Source organism: Hyperoodon ampullatus, assembly GCF_949752795.1.
Source record: "Hyperoodon ampullatus genome assembly, chromosome: 2".
Lineage (NCBI taxonomy): Eukaryota > Metazoa > Chordata > Mammalia > Artiodactyla > Ziphiidae > Hyperoodon > Hyperoodon ampullatus.
In genome coordinates this window covers 173,361,474-173,374,997 of record NC_136915.1, presented here as the reverse complement: position 1 = coordinate 173,374,997, position 13,524 = coordinate 173,361,474, and the positions used below count along the sequence as shown (strand labels likewise).

General features: G+C 45.4%; 1 protein-coding gene across 1 annotated transcript in view; it reads right to left on the bottom strand.

Annotated features, from left to right (window-relative positions):
- Positions 1-13,524, bottom strand: part of GPA33 (glycoprotein A33) — a gene marked incomplete at both ends in the record, with an annotated part of 35,776 nt that overhangs the window by 16,451 nt on the left and 5,801 nt on the right. Inside the window, 2 exons of the mRNA XM_079697663.1 lie at positions 5,038-5,254; positions 8,904-9,058. Of these exons, the coding sequence (XP_079553789.1) occupies positions 5,038-5,254; positions 8,904-9,058 (372 nt within the window). The remainder of the gene's footprint in view (positions 1-5,037; positions 5,255-8,903; positions 9,059-13,524) is intronic.

Sequence of the window (13,524 nt, the reverse complement as noted above, 5' to 3'; positions counted from 1 at the left end):
ATGAGCACCTAGAGAAACACAGAAAACCATGCTGAACATATCCGAAGACTAGCTTTCTTTTTTTAATGCCAATAGCTGCCATTTGCCAGTAGGCAGTGATTTTATTGTTTTGTTTTGTTTTTAATATTTATTTATTTATTTGGCTGCATGGGGTCTCAGTTGCGCCATGCTAGTTGCCGGCATGCAAACTTGGTTGTGGCCTGTGGGATCTAGTTCCCCAACCAGGGATCAAACCCCGGCCCTCTGTATCGGGAGCACGGAGTTTTAGCCACTGGACCACCAGGGAAGTCCCAAGACTAGCTTTCTTGTACCACCATTTGCTGAGGGAAAATTATTGAAAGCAAACCCTTAATCCACTCCGAGGCAGCAGTAGAGATAATGGCAAACAAGGGATCAACCATCCCCTAAGAGACCCACCTTATGGAGGAATGTATCAGGGTCCTTTCCCAGGGCCCTTAACCTCGGCCCCCAAACTGCCTTCCCGGCTCACCTCATCCTAGGCACCCCCAGCCCTCGCTCAGTTCAGACCCCTCTCTGAAGCTCCCCGCCTCAGTCCCCACCGTCAAGAACAGCTAGGACCTTGAATCAGACAGATCTAGTTCAGACTGCCCTTCCACCCGCTGCGGGGGGGGTGTGAGACCCGCGGGGACTCTTTTGGATCTCGGATTCTCAGTTGGTGCGTCCCATCTCCCCAAACAGAATGCAGATACCACCTGAATACTTATAGAGGGCGGAGCCAAGAGAGGGAGCCGGGGACCCTGCGGGTTCCCAGGTCTCTCCACAGCCTGCAACTCCCGCCGCAGACGTCAGGGGGCGCCAGAGGCCGGGGAGACGACCTATCCTGCCCGGCGGCGCCGGGTCCCCGGTACCCGGGCCAGGTGGTTTCCCCGCGGTGACCAAGAGGGCGCGCGCTCCCCCTCGGTCCGGAAGCTCCATGTTCGCGCCAGTTTACTGTGAGGTCACGCAGCCCGAGTGGGTGGACTCACATAATTAAAGCCCTTCTGCCGAAAATTAGCCCAGCAGCAAAGCCATTCGGAAAGAAAACTTTAAAAAAAAAAAAAAAAAAAGGATTTTTACTGGGTTTCTTAACATATAGTACCAAATTATTTTTTTTTGAAGCAAAACATTCTTTTCACCGAGTTGCATAATCTCAGATTAAATTTGTAGCCTTTGCCCTTCGAGTTAACTAATTCCTCTCTTAAAATGCAGCTGGCCCTGAGAGGGGAGGGGAAATCGGGATATTCGCACCTGAGTGGGTTCCCGCTGCCTTTCCCGAAACCAGCTTGCTGCCAGAAGAAAATGGGAGCTATTTAAGGGAAGCCAGAAGGAGACAGAATTAGCCCGAGAAGGACCAGGTGGGTCAAAGTGAGGGACTCAGCTGCGGGCGAATCAAGGCAAGGGGAGGGATGGGAGTGGGGTGGGTGACGGGGCAGTGCAGAATACAGAAGAGAAACAGGAGAAAATTACTCATTTTTCTGGCTGGGCAGTATCTCCCCCAGGAGCTAATGCAAATAAAATTAACCGCTATGCACACACGCAAAACGGTTTGGTGCACCATTAATTACAATAGCTTAAATTGGAAACAGCCTGGGTGCCCAGTCCAGGGACAGAGGGGCTCTGCGTCCGCTTGCTGGAGTGGCATGAAGCTTAAAGAACAGTAAGTGCTAAGATAGCAGGAAGTGTTAGGTGATGTGGAATGAAAAGAGAAAAGTGCCAGTCGTTAAGCTACAAATTCAGTTACGTACATAAATAAGCATGTGGATAGGATCTGGAAGAAAACATGGAGAGATATAAAACCCAGTGATATAGGTGAATGTTTTTCTTTTCTTGTTTCTTCTTCTTTTTTTAAATTAGTTTTTTAAAGAGGCAAGGGATCACCAAACACAGCTATTTGTTTATTTGTGTTTGGACTAAGGTTGTTGTAGCCGGGGAATAAGAACAGGACAGCAGAGCAGAAATAGGCTTCTTTCTAACAACCTTCTGTGCATTAGATATTTTGACATAAGGAGCCCTCCACAAATAGGTAGAATCCCCTGATTCAATGGAGCCGGTAGAAAAACACATCATGGCACTCCACCTAGTCTGGGGCAACTAAAACACAGCTGTAAAAATGCTATAAGGGCTTCCCTGGTGGTGCAGTGGTTGAGAGTCCGCCTGCTTATGCAGGGGACACAGGTTCGTGCCCCAGTCCGGGAGGATCCCACGTGCCATGGAGCGGCTGGGCCCGTGAGCCATGGCCGCTGAGCCTGTGCGTCCGGAGCCTGTGCTCCGCAACGGGAGAGGCCACAACAGTAAGAGGCCCGTATACTGCAAAAAAAAAAAAAAAAAAAAATGCTATAAGATGATAAAATGTGGTGGTGTCAGCCTTGTCCATGAGATTAGGGGAGGATGTTCCTAAAGCTCTAAGACCATCAGAGCTCCCCATGAAAACCCTGAAATAAACATCCATGCACTCACAGGGTGGCAGGGCTTCAGTGTCCCAGACCCTAAGCTGAGACCTTCAGTGTGGAAGAGCAATTAGAGAATCTCAGTTCTCAATGAGTGATGTTTCCAAGATGGGTACGTCCTGTGGACAAATGAGGGCGACGGGCACATCCAGGGCTGGCATTGCTCTGCCCCTTCAACCTCCTTTCGCTGGCATGGGCTCAGGAAGGGGAAAACACAAATTAATGCTGTGACATGATAAAACATACTGGCAAGTCTACATCTGCCATAGAGTGAAAGAGAGAGTATACCGAGAAGTAAACCTAGAAGAGTTTGGGAATCATCCCGAATTGGAAGGGTTGCTGGTTGGGAATGGCAAACTTACAGGGTGGAACGGTGAAGGGCTTTGGATTTGATTTCCATCAAAGCTTGGACACCTTCTAGTGGTCATTTAACCTCTCAAGTCTCACTGTTCCCTTCTATGAAATATGAGTGTTAATACCCACTTTCATAGATGTATTGCAAAGGTTAAATGAGATCATACCCATAAAGCACTTAGTGAGATGCCTGGCATATAGCAGGTCCTTAATAAATGATTGTGAATTTGTGTTACCTATAACAAGACGCAGCCCTTATTCCACTGCTGGTCCCCAAGATTTAGGGGGTCCGCACAAAGTTAAGGAGAGGTGTGAAGCTTATTGGATGTTAAATTAAAATACTGACTTGGACTGAACTGGGTTTTTTTTTCACCTAGCAAATTAACAAAATTTACAAAACTTAAAAAAATTGATAATATTCAGCACTGGCAAGAATATAGGAAAACAGACATGGTCACATAATGCTCATGGCAGTAGTAGTTGCTTTAGGGAAAAGTAATTTGCTGGTATGGAGTAACGTTTAATGAAGGCATAGTCCTTGACCTAGAAATTCTACTTTTTTAGATTTGTATTTCCTTGATGCCTAATGATGTTAAGCAATAGAAATCCTTCTTTTAAGAATCTATCCAGGGCTTCCCTGGTGGTGCAGTGGTTGAGAGTCCACCTGCCGATGCAGGGGACACGGGTTCAAGCCCCAGTCTGAGAGGATCCCACATGCCGCGGAGCGGCTGGGCCCGTGAGCCACAACTACTGAGCCTGCGCTTCGGGAGCCTGTGCTCCGCAACAAGAGAGGCCGCGATAGTCAGAGGCCCACGCACCGCGATGAAGAGTGGCCTCTGCTTGGCACAACTAGAGAAAGCCCTCGCACAGAAACGAAGACCAAACACAGCAAAAATAAATAAATTAATTAATTAACTCCTACCCCCAACATCTTAAAAAAAAAAGAATCTACCCAATAGAAACAAATATAATACAGTGAAAGAATATATATATATGTATATATATATATAGTCAGTATTGTTGGTACAAAAAAAAAATGGAAACAGCCTGAGAATGCTCATCAGTATGGGACACTGGAATAATCATAGTACATCCATGCATGGGAATGTATTCTATTAATAGGTAGATTTGTATGCATTGATCTGGAGAAATGTGCATGAAACATTAAGAAAAAGTTACAGAATAATCTTTATAATATGATCTCTTTTTTTTAAAGAAAAGTAAAGAAAAAGAAAGTGTGTGTGTGTGTTGAAAGGACATGGAGAAGAGTGTGGAAGAATACACACAAGTACTAGCCTTGGCCACCTTGTTAGTAGGAGGGTGCAAGGAGGAGATGGTTATTCTTTATTCAGGGCTTTATTGTTTGACTCACTACAATGATTCAAAAACCCAGGCAGCCACCTTCTGTAATTAAAAATAAAATCCCACTATGTAGTGTAAAGGGGAAAAAAATGAAGGAAACATGATCCATTGCTTTGGTTTAAAGTATTGCTACCTCCCACGGTGGGGGCCATTTCTTGGAGTGGACACAGGCTGGGTGCTCACTAAAGTTTTTCCAATAACTGTTTGATGTTGAGTTAGGTGTCTACTTTCTCTTGGCCTCATCTGCAAAATGAAGATACTAAGAGTAGGTGATTGTTCAATTATTCCAAAACTATAAACTCCAATAATAAGCTATTTGTGTAGAAAGAATGTTATCATGGGACATATTTCAGAAGCAGTAGAACCTGATCAATGGTGTGCTGGAGCCGAGGGGTGGGGAGATGGTGGTGTAAAGGGCTTCTACTGATTAGCTGAATTTAGGGAAAGATGCCTGACCTGTAAGAGAGTCATTATTTGGCCCCCAGCATCAAAGCAAGGCAGTGAGAGTCTTTACAGTAGGATCTAGGATTTCCCCTTTTCTTCTGTTTAGTAAGTTTGGCATGAAAAAGAAAGGAGCTGGTGTGAGGGAAAGAGCCCTGGACAGAGCAGGGACAGGATCTCCAAGGCTGACCCCCAGGGACCACTCCAAATCAGCCCTGACCTTGGCCCTGGGGAGCTGTCTGCCCAGACAGAAGAGTATTTGGTTCCAGGGGGAGGAGCAGCACCCCAACCCCTGAGACAGATGGGGCTAGGGGAGGAGTCTTAGCTCCTGGTCAGGCCTTGCTCCCTGGCTTTACCTTACCAGCAGGGTGTCCCGCTCCTCTCACCGCCGCCCCTCTTCCTACCACCCCAGGAAGGAGAAGGAGACACTCACCCAGCACCAAGAGGCGGACGCGTGACTTGGAGACACCATCCAGGTCCGACAGCAGTGAGACGGAGCACTCGTACGTGCCGTTGTCATCCATGGTCAACCGGTCAATGGTGATGGAGGCATCTGACTGCTCGACGTTGCTTGATACATTGGCACGGTTCTGATAAAGTTCACCGTAGATGTAGGTTTTGGTCAAAAATGTCCAGGTGAGCACCCTTTCCTGTGAGGAAGAAGAAATACCACTTGGTCTTCAGCCTAAGGCCCTGGCATGATGCTCCAGCCTGCCCTGACTACCCTCATCCACCATTCCCAGGCCCAGGTGTACTGACACACCAACCCTGCAGAACAAAGAGCTCTATACAGGGTGTCCATTTGTGGATTCCTCTTATGATGTATTTATATGTTTTTAGTGAAAATATTGAAAGCCCAGGGCAGGTAGGCAGTTCATACCAGAGGACCACTTGTGAGTAAGTGAAGCTTTCACCTCTTGTAACCTCTGGCACCTCTTACCCATTCCATTTTAGTTCATTGTCTGTTCTCAGACATTCAGTCAACCAATATTTATTGAACACCTACTATGTGCAGGCATTGTGCTAGGTAGCCATGCTTGGCTTCCAAGCCCCCTTTATTTATTTGACTCTCGCCTTTGGAATTTGTTTACTCACTGATATACTTATCATTTATCAAACAGAACATGGTACTAGCTAAGATCACTACTTCTGAATCAGACTGCCTCAATTCAAATCTCAGTTCTGCCATTTACTAGTTCTATGACCTTGAGCAAAATGCTGACCTCTCTATGACTCCATTTCTTCATCTACAATGTGGAGATAATGATAATAACACTTGTATCATAGGATTTTTGTGAGAGTTAAAGTAGATAATATACGCAAAGCAGATGGCATCGAGCCATGGGCTTGATGAAGCCACCTCGGGTAAATGAGTAGAGAAACGGCAAGTCCCCAAGTTACTTCATTTGGAAAGGTCCGAGAGAGGTCAGAGAGATACGAGCAAAAGCCAAGACGAGGCTACCAGAAAGCCAAGGGAGGGAGATTCCAAGATAGGAAAGTGGCTGATAGTTGGAAAAGCTAGGGAGAAATGAAATAAGATGAGGACTGAATCAGCACACTGAATTTAACAAAAGAGAAGCTGCTGGTGATTTCGGTGGAGCATTAGGGGAGGAAGGCAGACCAGGCCGGGTAGGGAAGAGAGTGTGGAGACATAGTGTCAGGTCTGACGCCTGGGCATGCTCTTTACGCAAATCAGGAAAAGGTGCTCTAGTTGTTGGACAGACACACCTTTGCCAAGCTAATGGCGGTCAGGCGCCCTGGGCTGGGTACCCAAGTGCATAATCTGCCCAACCACATGCAACAGCCCTGGTAGGGGCAGATAACTCAGGAAGCTTGGCTGAGAAGAGGAGGAGCAACACGGTGGGAGATGAGGACCTGTCTTGGGCTGTGGACCCGTCTGTGGATGCTGGTCTTTCCCAGCTCAGTTCTTTTCTAACCTACTGGCTCTGCCAAGGACTCTTCATGCCCCAATCCTCCTCCCAATCACAGCGATCCTAAGGCTTCCCCCTCCTGGGATCTCCCCCAAGTCACCCCCCAACCCTTGCTAGGACCTGTCACAATAATCTCCTTGAGGGCATAGGTTAAATCCCTTACTCTGCACCCTTGCTTGCCCTCAAGGGGATTGCCTCAAACCCTTTAGGAAGTAAGGGATCCATCAGTCAACAAAAGATCTTTAGTATTTATCTCAGCACTCAGAAGTGTGCCTGCCAGAGACCTAACATCTTGTTTGCTGAATACATGTGACGGTGAAAGAACGGGTCTTCAGTTTCTACAAGCTAAAGGCAGCAGCTGCCCTCTCTAGGTTTTTTCCTGGGGTTCTGGAAACAGATAGGACATGTGCTCTGTCCTGTCACGGTGCCTTGGGCAACAGATAATAAGGTGCCTTAGGCCAAGAGTTGCTGTCCTTTCTCATCAGCCCTGCTGCTCTAGGACTTGAGTGTCCTGGGTTCCCCTTTCTTTTCTGTCAGGGAAAAAGCTAAATGCTTTCACTCTGAGTAGTTGGGGATCTAATGCCAGGCATGTGTGCATTTTAAAGGTAGAACTCACTTTAAAACTTATGAATAGGGACCTCCCTGGCAGTCCAGTGGCTAAGACTCCATGCTTCCACTGCATGGGGCATGGGTTCCATCCCACTGGGGGGAACTAAGATCCCACATGCTGCACACGTGGTCAAAAAAAAAATTATGAATAGCTGTTCCTCTTCTTACAGTTAAAGAAACGTGAATTTGATCAATAATGAGATACTTTTTCACTCATCAAATTACCAAATATCAAATAGTTTAAGACTACTCTGTGTTAGAGAAATAGGTGCCTACACTGTTGTTGGTGAACATGAAGATTGGTCTGACATCCAATGAAAGCAATTTGACATTATTTATCCAAATTTTAAATTCACACAGCCTTTGACCCAGAAGTTCATTTTTAATAATTTATCTTATATATAAATATATATTTATAAATAATTACAATAATATTTAAAATATACCTAGAGACATATATATAGGATGTTTATTGCAGCATTATCTGTAGCAGCAAAATATAGGGAACAAACCAAATGTCCATCATTGGTACGTATAAAGCATTCATAAAATGTGATACTTAATGCAAATTTTTTTTTTAAATGAGGGCTTCCCTGGTGGCGCAGTGGTTGAGAGTCTGCCTGCCGATGCAGGGGACGCAGGTTCATGCCCCGGTCCGGAAAGATCCCACATGCCGTGGAGCGGCTGGGCCCATGAGCCATGGCCGCTGAGCCTGCGTGTCCGGAGCCTGTGCTCCGCAACAGGAGAGGCCACATTAGTGAGAGGCCCACATACCGCAAAAAAATAAAAATAAAAAAAATAAAAACGAATGAGATAGATATAAATGTACTGACATATGGAAAGAGTTCCAAGGTATATTAAGAGGAAAAAAAGCCAAGTGGAGGACAGTATGCATGTAGTTTATATAAACATACATATTCATATACATATATGTAAATATATGTATATGTTTGTGTGTGCATGGTATACATGTGGAGCATCTATAGAAGTCCATCCCCAAATCTGGTAATAGTGGTTGCCTTTGGTGAGGGGAATAGGGGACTGGGATTCTAGGGTCAAAAGTAGATGTATTTTCATGTGTGTGAATATATACATTCACATTTTCTTGAATTGGTGTAAAGAATCATTGGAAGGATACACAAGAAGCTAAATCTTAGCCAAAAGCGATATTCACAATACTGAATGATTGTAGCAGAGATACCAATCAATCAGAATAAATGCTGCCCCCAAAGAACCAGTACCAGTGAAAATTAGCCTTGCTGGGGAGGACAGGGAGATAGAAGGATTAGGGTGTGGAAACTGGGTAGATGGGACAAGAGAGGCAGTGATAGGAATGAGACTTCTCAATGTACACTTTCATGATGTTTTAATTTTTAAGCCATGGGATTACTATCTATTCTGAAATAGAAAATAAAATCTTCCCGTAGTCCCCAAAAGAACCCAAACAGGAAAAAACTATAACAAAATTTGGCCTCAAGGGAGAGCGCTATGCTAATCAAAAGGAATGATACAGTTTAGGTCATTTGAGACTGACCAACAGAAAGATGTTTTGGGGAAGGTGACTCTTTCACACTACAGGTGGCATAATATGGCCCTCCCTGGGTCCAACATTCACTGCTCCCTCCTCACCCGTCCCAGCCTGGGCGCTAACGAGGTTTATTCAGCCTAACATTTATTGAATGGCTTTGTAGTGCTTATCCTCCAAGAGGTCATGGTCAGGTGGTACTCATGATGCTCCCAACTTTTTAAAGATCCTTACCGTATGACTCCTTAGCAGCTTGTCCCATTGGATAAATCCTTCTCGGTTGACAGAGGAAGTTTGGTAGGTGCATGGAAGGGTAACACTCTTTCCCCGAGCAGCCCGAAGAACATCCTTTGGGGTTTCCACAGAGATGGCGTGGACAGTCACCCAGACTGGAAAGAAAGTGGGAAGTAACTGACATGGGCATTCATACTCATTGTCCACCGGACCTCTGAGGGAATGGCCAGTGATGCTCATGCAGCCACAGCTAGACACGCTACAACTGAGATCTCGGCCATGGCACACCAGCTGTTCTTCTCCAGGCCCGGGGTGAAGACAAACACGTGTACCTTGGTTCACCCTGTCCCCATCCCACAGCATCTCAACAAAGTTAATTGTGTTGTGTGATGGGTAAAATCCTGGCTTTGCACCTCAGCCCCACCTCTTACACACTGTGTAAACTTTTGTCAGCCTCAGATGTCATCTATAAAAAGGGACACTAGTATTCTCAGAGCCCTTGGGAGAATTAAATAAGATAATATGTATAAATGCTTTGCTTAATGCCTGGCACATAGAACGCTCTCAATAAATATTTCCCACCGTCTTTTTTGTCGTGATGATGATGATGATTTATTCATTTATTTAGCAAATATTTATGGAGTGCTTAAATATGGTAAGAAAGTTGATGAATAAGATTAAGTCAAGGTAAAGACAGAGAGGGTTCTCCCAGGGGAATTTATTCTGTATAAGTTTATCAGAAAAAAGATGAAAAAAAGAGTGTGGCCACATCAGTATCTCTCATCACATACATTCTTCTTACCGTGTGACTTTGACTCTCCTCCATCAAGAGGTAGGGTCTATGTCCCCACCCCTTGGATCTGGGTGGACTTATGACTACAGTGTGAGTGACACCCATTTGGCAGAAGCTCTAGTAAATGGATTCCTTCCTATATAGTCTGGATACCCTTTAAACTGCTGATTTTTATGCTGTTTCCCAGGGTGGGCAATTTCATACTCAGGCCCATCAGCAATATCCCTCCTTACTGCAGGTTGCTGTGTTGGGGATTGGGTTCCCATGGATACAACATGTCTCTCTTTCCTACCCATTTCTATGCTGTCCTTCTATGTGCAGTAGCTGTGTAATCAGCCCTCAGATCTTCCTCAGGAGGAATTGCTCTACATGTAGGTGTAGATTCGGTATGTCTGTGGGAGGAGGTGAGCTCAGTGTCTTTCTATGCAGCCATCTTGGGTCACTCCTGTACCAGTCCATATTTAATACACAACTTCTCTATGGCCATTTCAGGAAGCAGCATAGCATTGAGTTTAAATGCACAGGCTCCAGAGCTAGAATGCATCCATTGGAATTCCAGTTCCTTTATCTACTAAATGTATAACCTTGAGCAGTTTACATAAGCTCTCTGTGCCAGGGTCCTCACTTGAAAAATGGGTTGTTTGAAGATTAAATAACATGAAATGTGTACATTGTTTAGAATGATTCCTGACCCATAATCAGTGCTCAACATATGACAGTTACATTATGTATATGTGTGTTCAATATATTCTCTCTATATATATTCATATTGAATAACTTCCACTTCTCATCCCATAGTCTTTTGTTGAAGCACATCCTTAGAAGTTAATCACAAGAAATAACCGCCTACCACCACCATGGGGGAACTATCATAAAGGAATAATAATTACTAATGATTATAACTAAAGAATCGATCAATTTTAGAGACCATTACAAAAGCGAGTAAAAGTCATTTTATGTTAATGTGTGAGGGAAGAGATTGAAATGAATGGATGAGAAAGAACTCATAAAGAAAAAGAAAAAATCTTGAACAAGTATAGAACACTATTTACATGCTATTTGTAAACCTGAGAAGGATCTTTAAAGGCTGATCTGGTGCCCTGAGACACACTTACATTTTCCATAATCCTAGATGAGAATTTATCCTATGTTTAAGACCTTCACGCCAACAGCCATCACTGGAAATCCTCCACAGCTAATCAAATCCTTCTCATTGATTCAGTCAGTATCCTCTTTTTCTGACATCACTGGCAGCAAAGACATCTGGCTTAACTTCTCAATAATTTCCCATCATGAACTCAGAGGATTCTGATGTTTGCAATCACCGACTTTCTCACCCGCAGTTCTGTAATAAACTGTAATAAACCCAGTTCCTTTCCCCGCTTTCTATAGGCTGTTTATTAGCTCTGTGGCCCTCGTTTTTCTGTTCTGTGGAATCTTTGCATCCTACTCAGTGGATGAGACAAAACTACCAGGTGGGACATCTAATCCACCATCAGAAAACTCAGAAGTGCAGACGTTTGCTTCTAGAGCCTTCCAACAACCTCCCTTTCTACTTGTTTGTACAGATCTACATTGGGTATCTTCTTTCCAGTTGCCAGAACCCACCCTCTCCCCAGTAGTTGCAGTTCTCCCATCCTGTTGCTCCTGTTGCTGTGTCCCTCATGCTCCAGAGGTATTCTTTCTTTCCTGCTCCCTCCCTACTCTCTTTTTTTTCTCAAGGCTGAGTTCTTCTGATATTCACGAAGACCATCCATCTGATAAGCTCATTCACTATAAGGTGTTACAAACAAATAGTTCAGTGATGTGTTAACCTTCCCAAGGGTATACAAATTGGGAGAGCAGATGCTTTCACCTGCAAGGAAGGAATCAAGGTCTCACAGCACAAGAGGGGTTTGCTGAGGAAGAAATTTTAAGCGCATACATTGTCCTAGAGAAAATGCCCAAAGGCTCTCAAGCAGAGTAGATGACTGTCCTGTGTGCCATGGGTACCACCCACGAGTACCTTCATCCTCTCTCATGAGAGTTCATTACATACGGCAGAGTGGCCAAGAGCACAAACGCTGGAGCCAAACTGCCCAGGCTGTCATCCTCATTCTTAGTTTTCCTAGCTGTGTAACCTCGCACAACTTAATTAACTTCTCTGTGCCTCAGTTTCCTCGACTATAAAATGAGGGTAATCATATTATCTAACTCCAGGTTGTTGTGAGGGTTGGATGACAACATATTTAGCATGCACAACCTTCATCCTGGCACATAAGTAAGAACTATGCCAGCATTCTATACTGTCACATCCTTCTCCTCTGCTACACTGTTTTTCCTTCCTTTTCATATCCTCAGGGCTCAAAAAACCGCCTAACACTTAGGAGATGCTCAAATAAGTGCTCCTGGACAGCAAACTGAATGAGTTCTAGAGAACTTAAGTTTAAAAGATGGGTAGGATTTGCAGCCAGAGAAACTTGGTTGAAGAACTTACCTTACACATTGCTAGAAAATGTCAAAAAAAATTAAATAAAGAAGAAAAGGAGCCCAGAGAGGGGATGCCAAGTCTGCAAGTGGCCCCAGATGGAAATGGGAAAGGTCATTTAACCTCCCTAAGTGGGTGGGGTGTGAAGAGACAGCTTGAAGCCTCCAGGATTGCTTGTAAATAATTAAGCCTTGTTAAGAAGATAATAAAGTGTCTCTTGAGAGCTAACCAGAAAGCAATACATCCAAGGAGAATAATGAAATGCTCGATGGACGGGCGGCTTTAGGCGGACACAGCACATTATGGGAACCCTTGGGAAACTGGCAGGAATGCCTCCACTTGGCAAAATCCATTTGCTCAGAGAAACCACATCCTTAGTTAGAGAGGAGGTGCCCGAGGCCAGAAGGGGCCCCTCACACCCCAGCACTAGATACATGCTCTGACATTGAGAAAGCGCTGGTCTCTAGGGAAAGGGGTGCAGCTCACACACGCACGTGCATGTTGGTTTGTCCTGCCCCCCACAAGGTGGGAATGACTCCTGGAGGCTCTCAGACTGGCAGATGGGGGAGGAGGGATGGAGAGGTGGGGAGGGGGTTAGAACTCCATGGATGTTTGAGGAACTCTTTGTTCAACATGGATCTTTAGGAATCTATGAATTCCGGTCAATTTAATGAATATTTCCTAAGGCCCTAGTTTAGTACAAGGCCCTGGGAAAATGATCAGAGGCATCTTCATGCCCCACCTCCTCCAGGAATCCACCTGGACCATCCCAGCTCTTACTGGCTTCGCTGACGCGCTTCAGGGAGCATGTACCCCACGCACATGTCATTCTCATGTCAGTGTGGGTCTATGTGTGCGGGCCGTCTCTCCTCATCATATGGCAGCTCCTTCCATCAGGGTTTGTGTCTCAGACTTGTCTTGTACCCATCGCTTGCTAGTTCCCACCCCAAGGTATGTACACAGAGCTGGGTGCTAATAAGACTTTATTGATTGAGTGGTTCATGACACAGTCCCTGCCTAGGAAGCAGTTAGCCAGCATCACTGTCAGCCAGCATCCTAATAGAGCCTAATTAAGAGTTGAGAGCAAATGATAAGGAGTTGGTGCCCTGAGCAGAGAGGGCTGCTCCAGGGACAGAATGATCTGGGAACAGAGACAAGCCCAGCAGGCAGGGAGGACATGGAGACAAAACCTGAGTGCTGGGCTTCCCTGGTGGCGCAGTGGTTGAGAGTCCGCCTGCCGATGCAGGGGACACAGGTTCGTGCCCCGGTCTGGGATGATCCCACATGCCGCGGAGCGGCTGGGCCCATGAGCCATGGCCGCTGAGCCTGCGCGTCCAGAGCCTGTGCTCCGCAACTGGAGA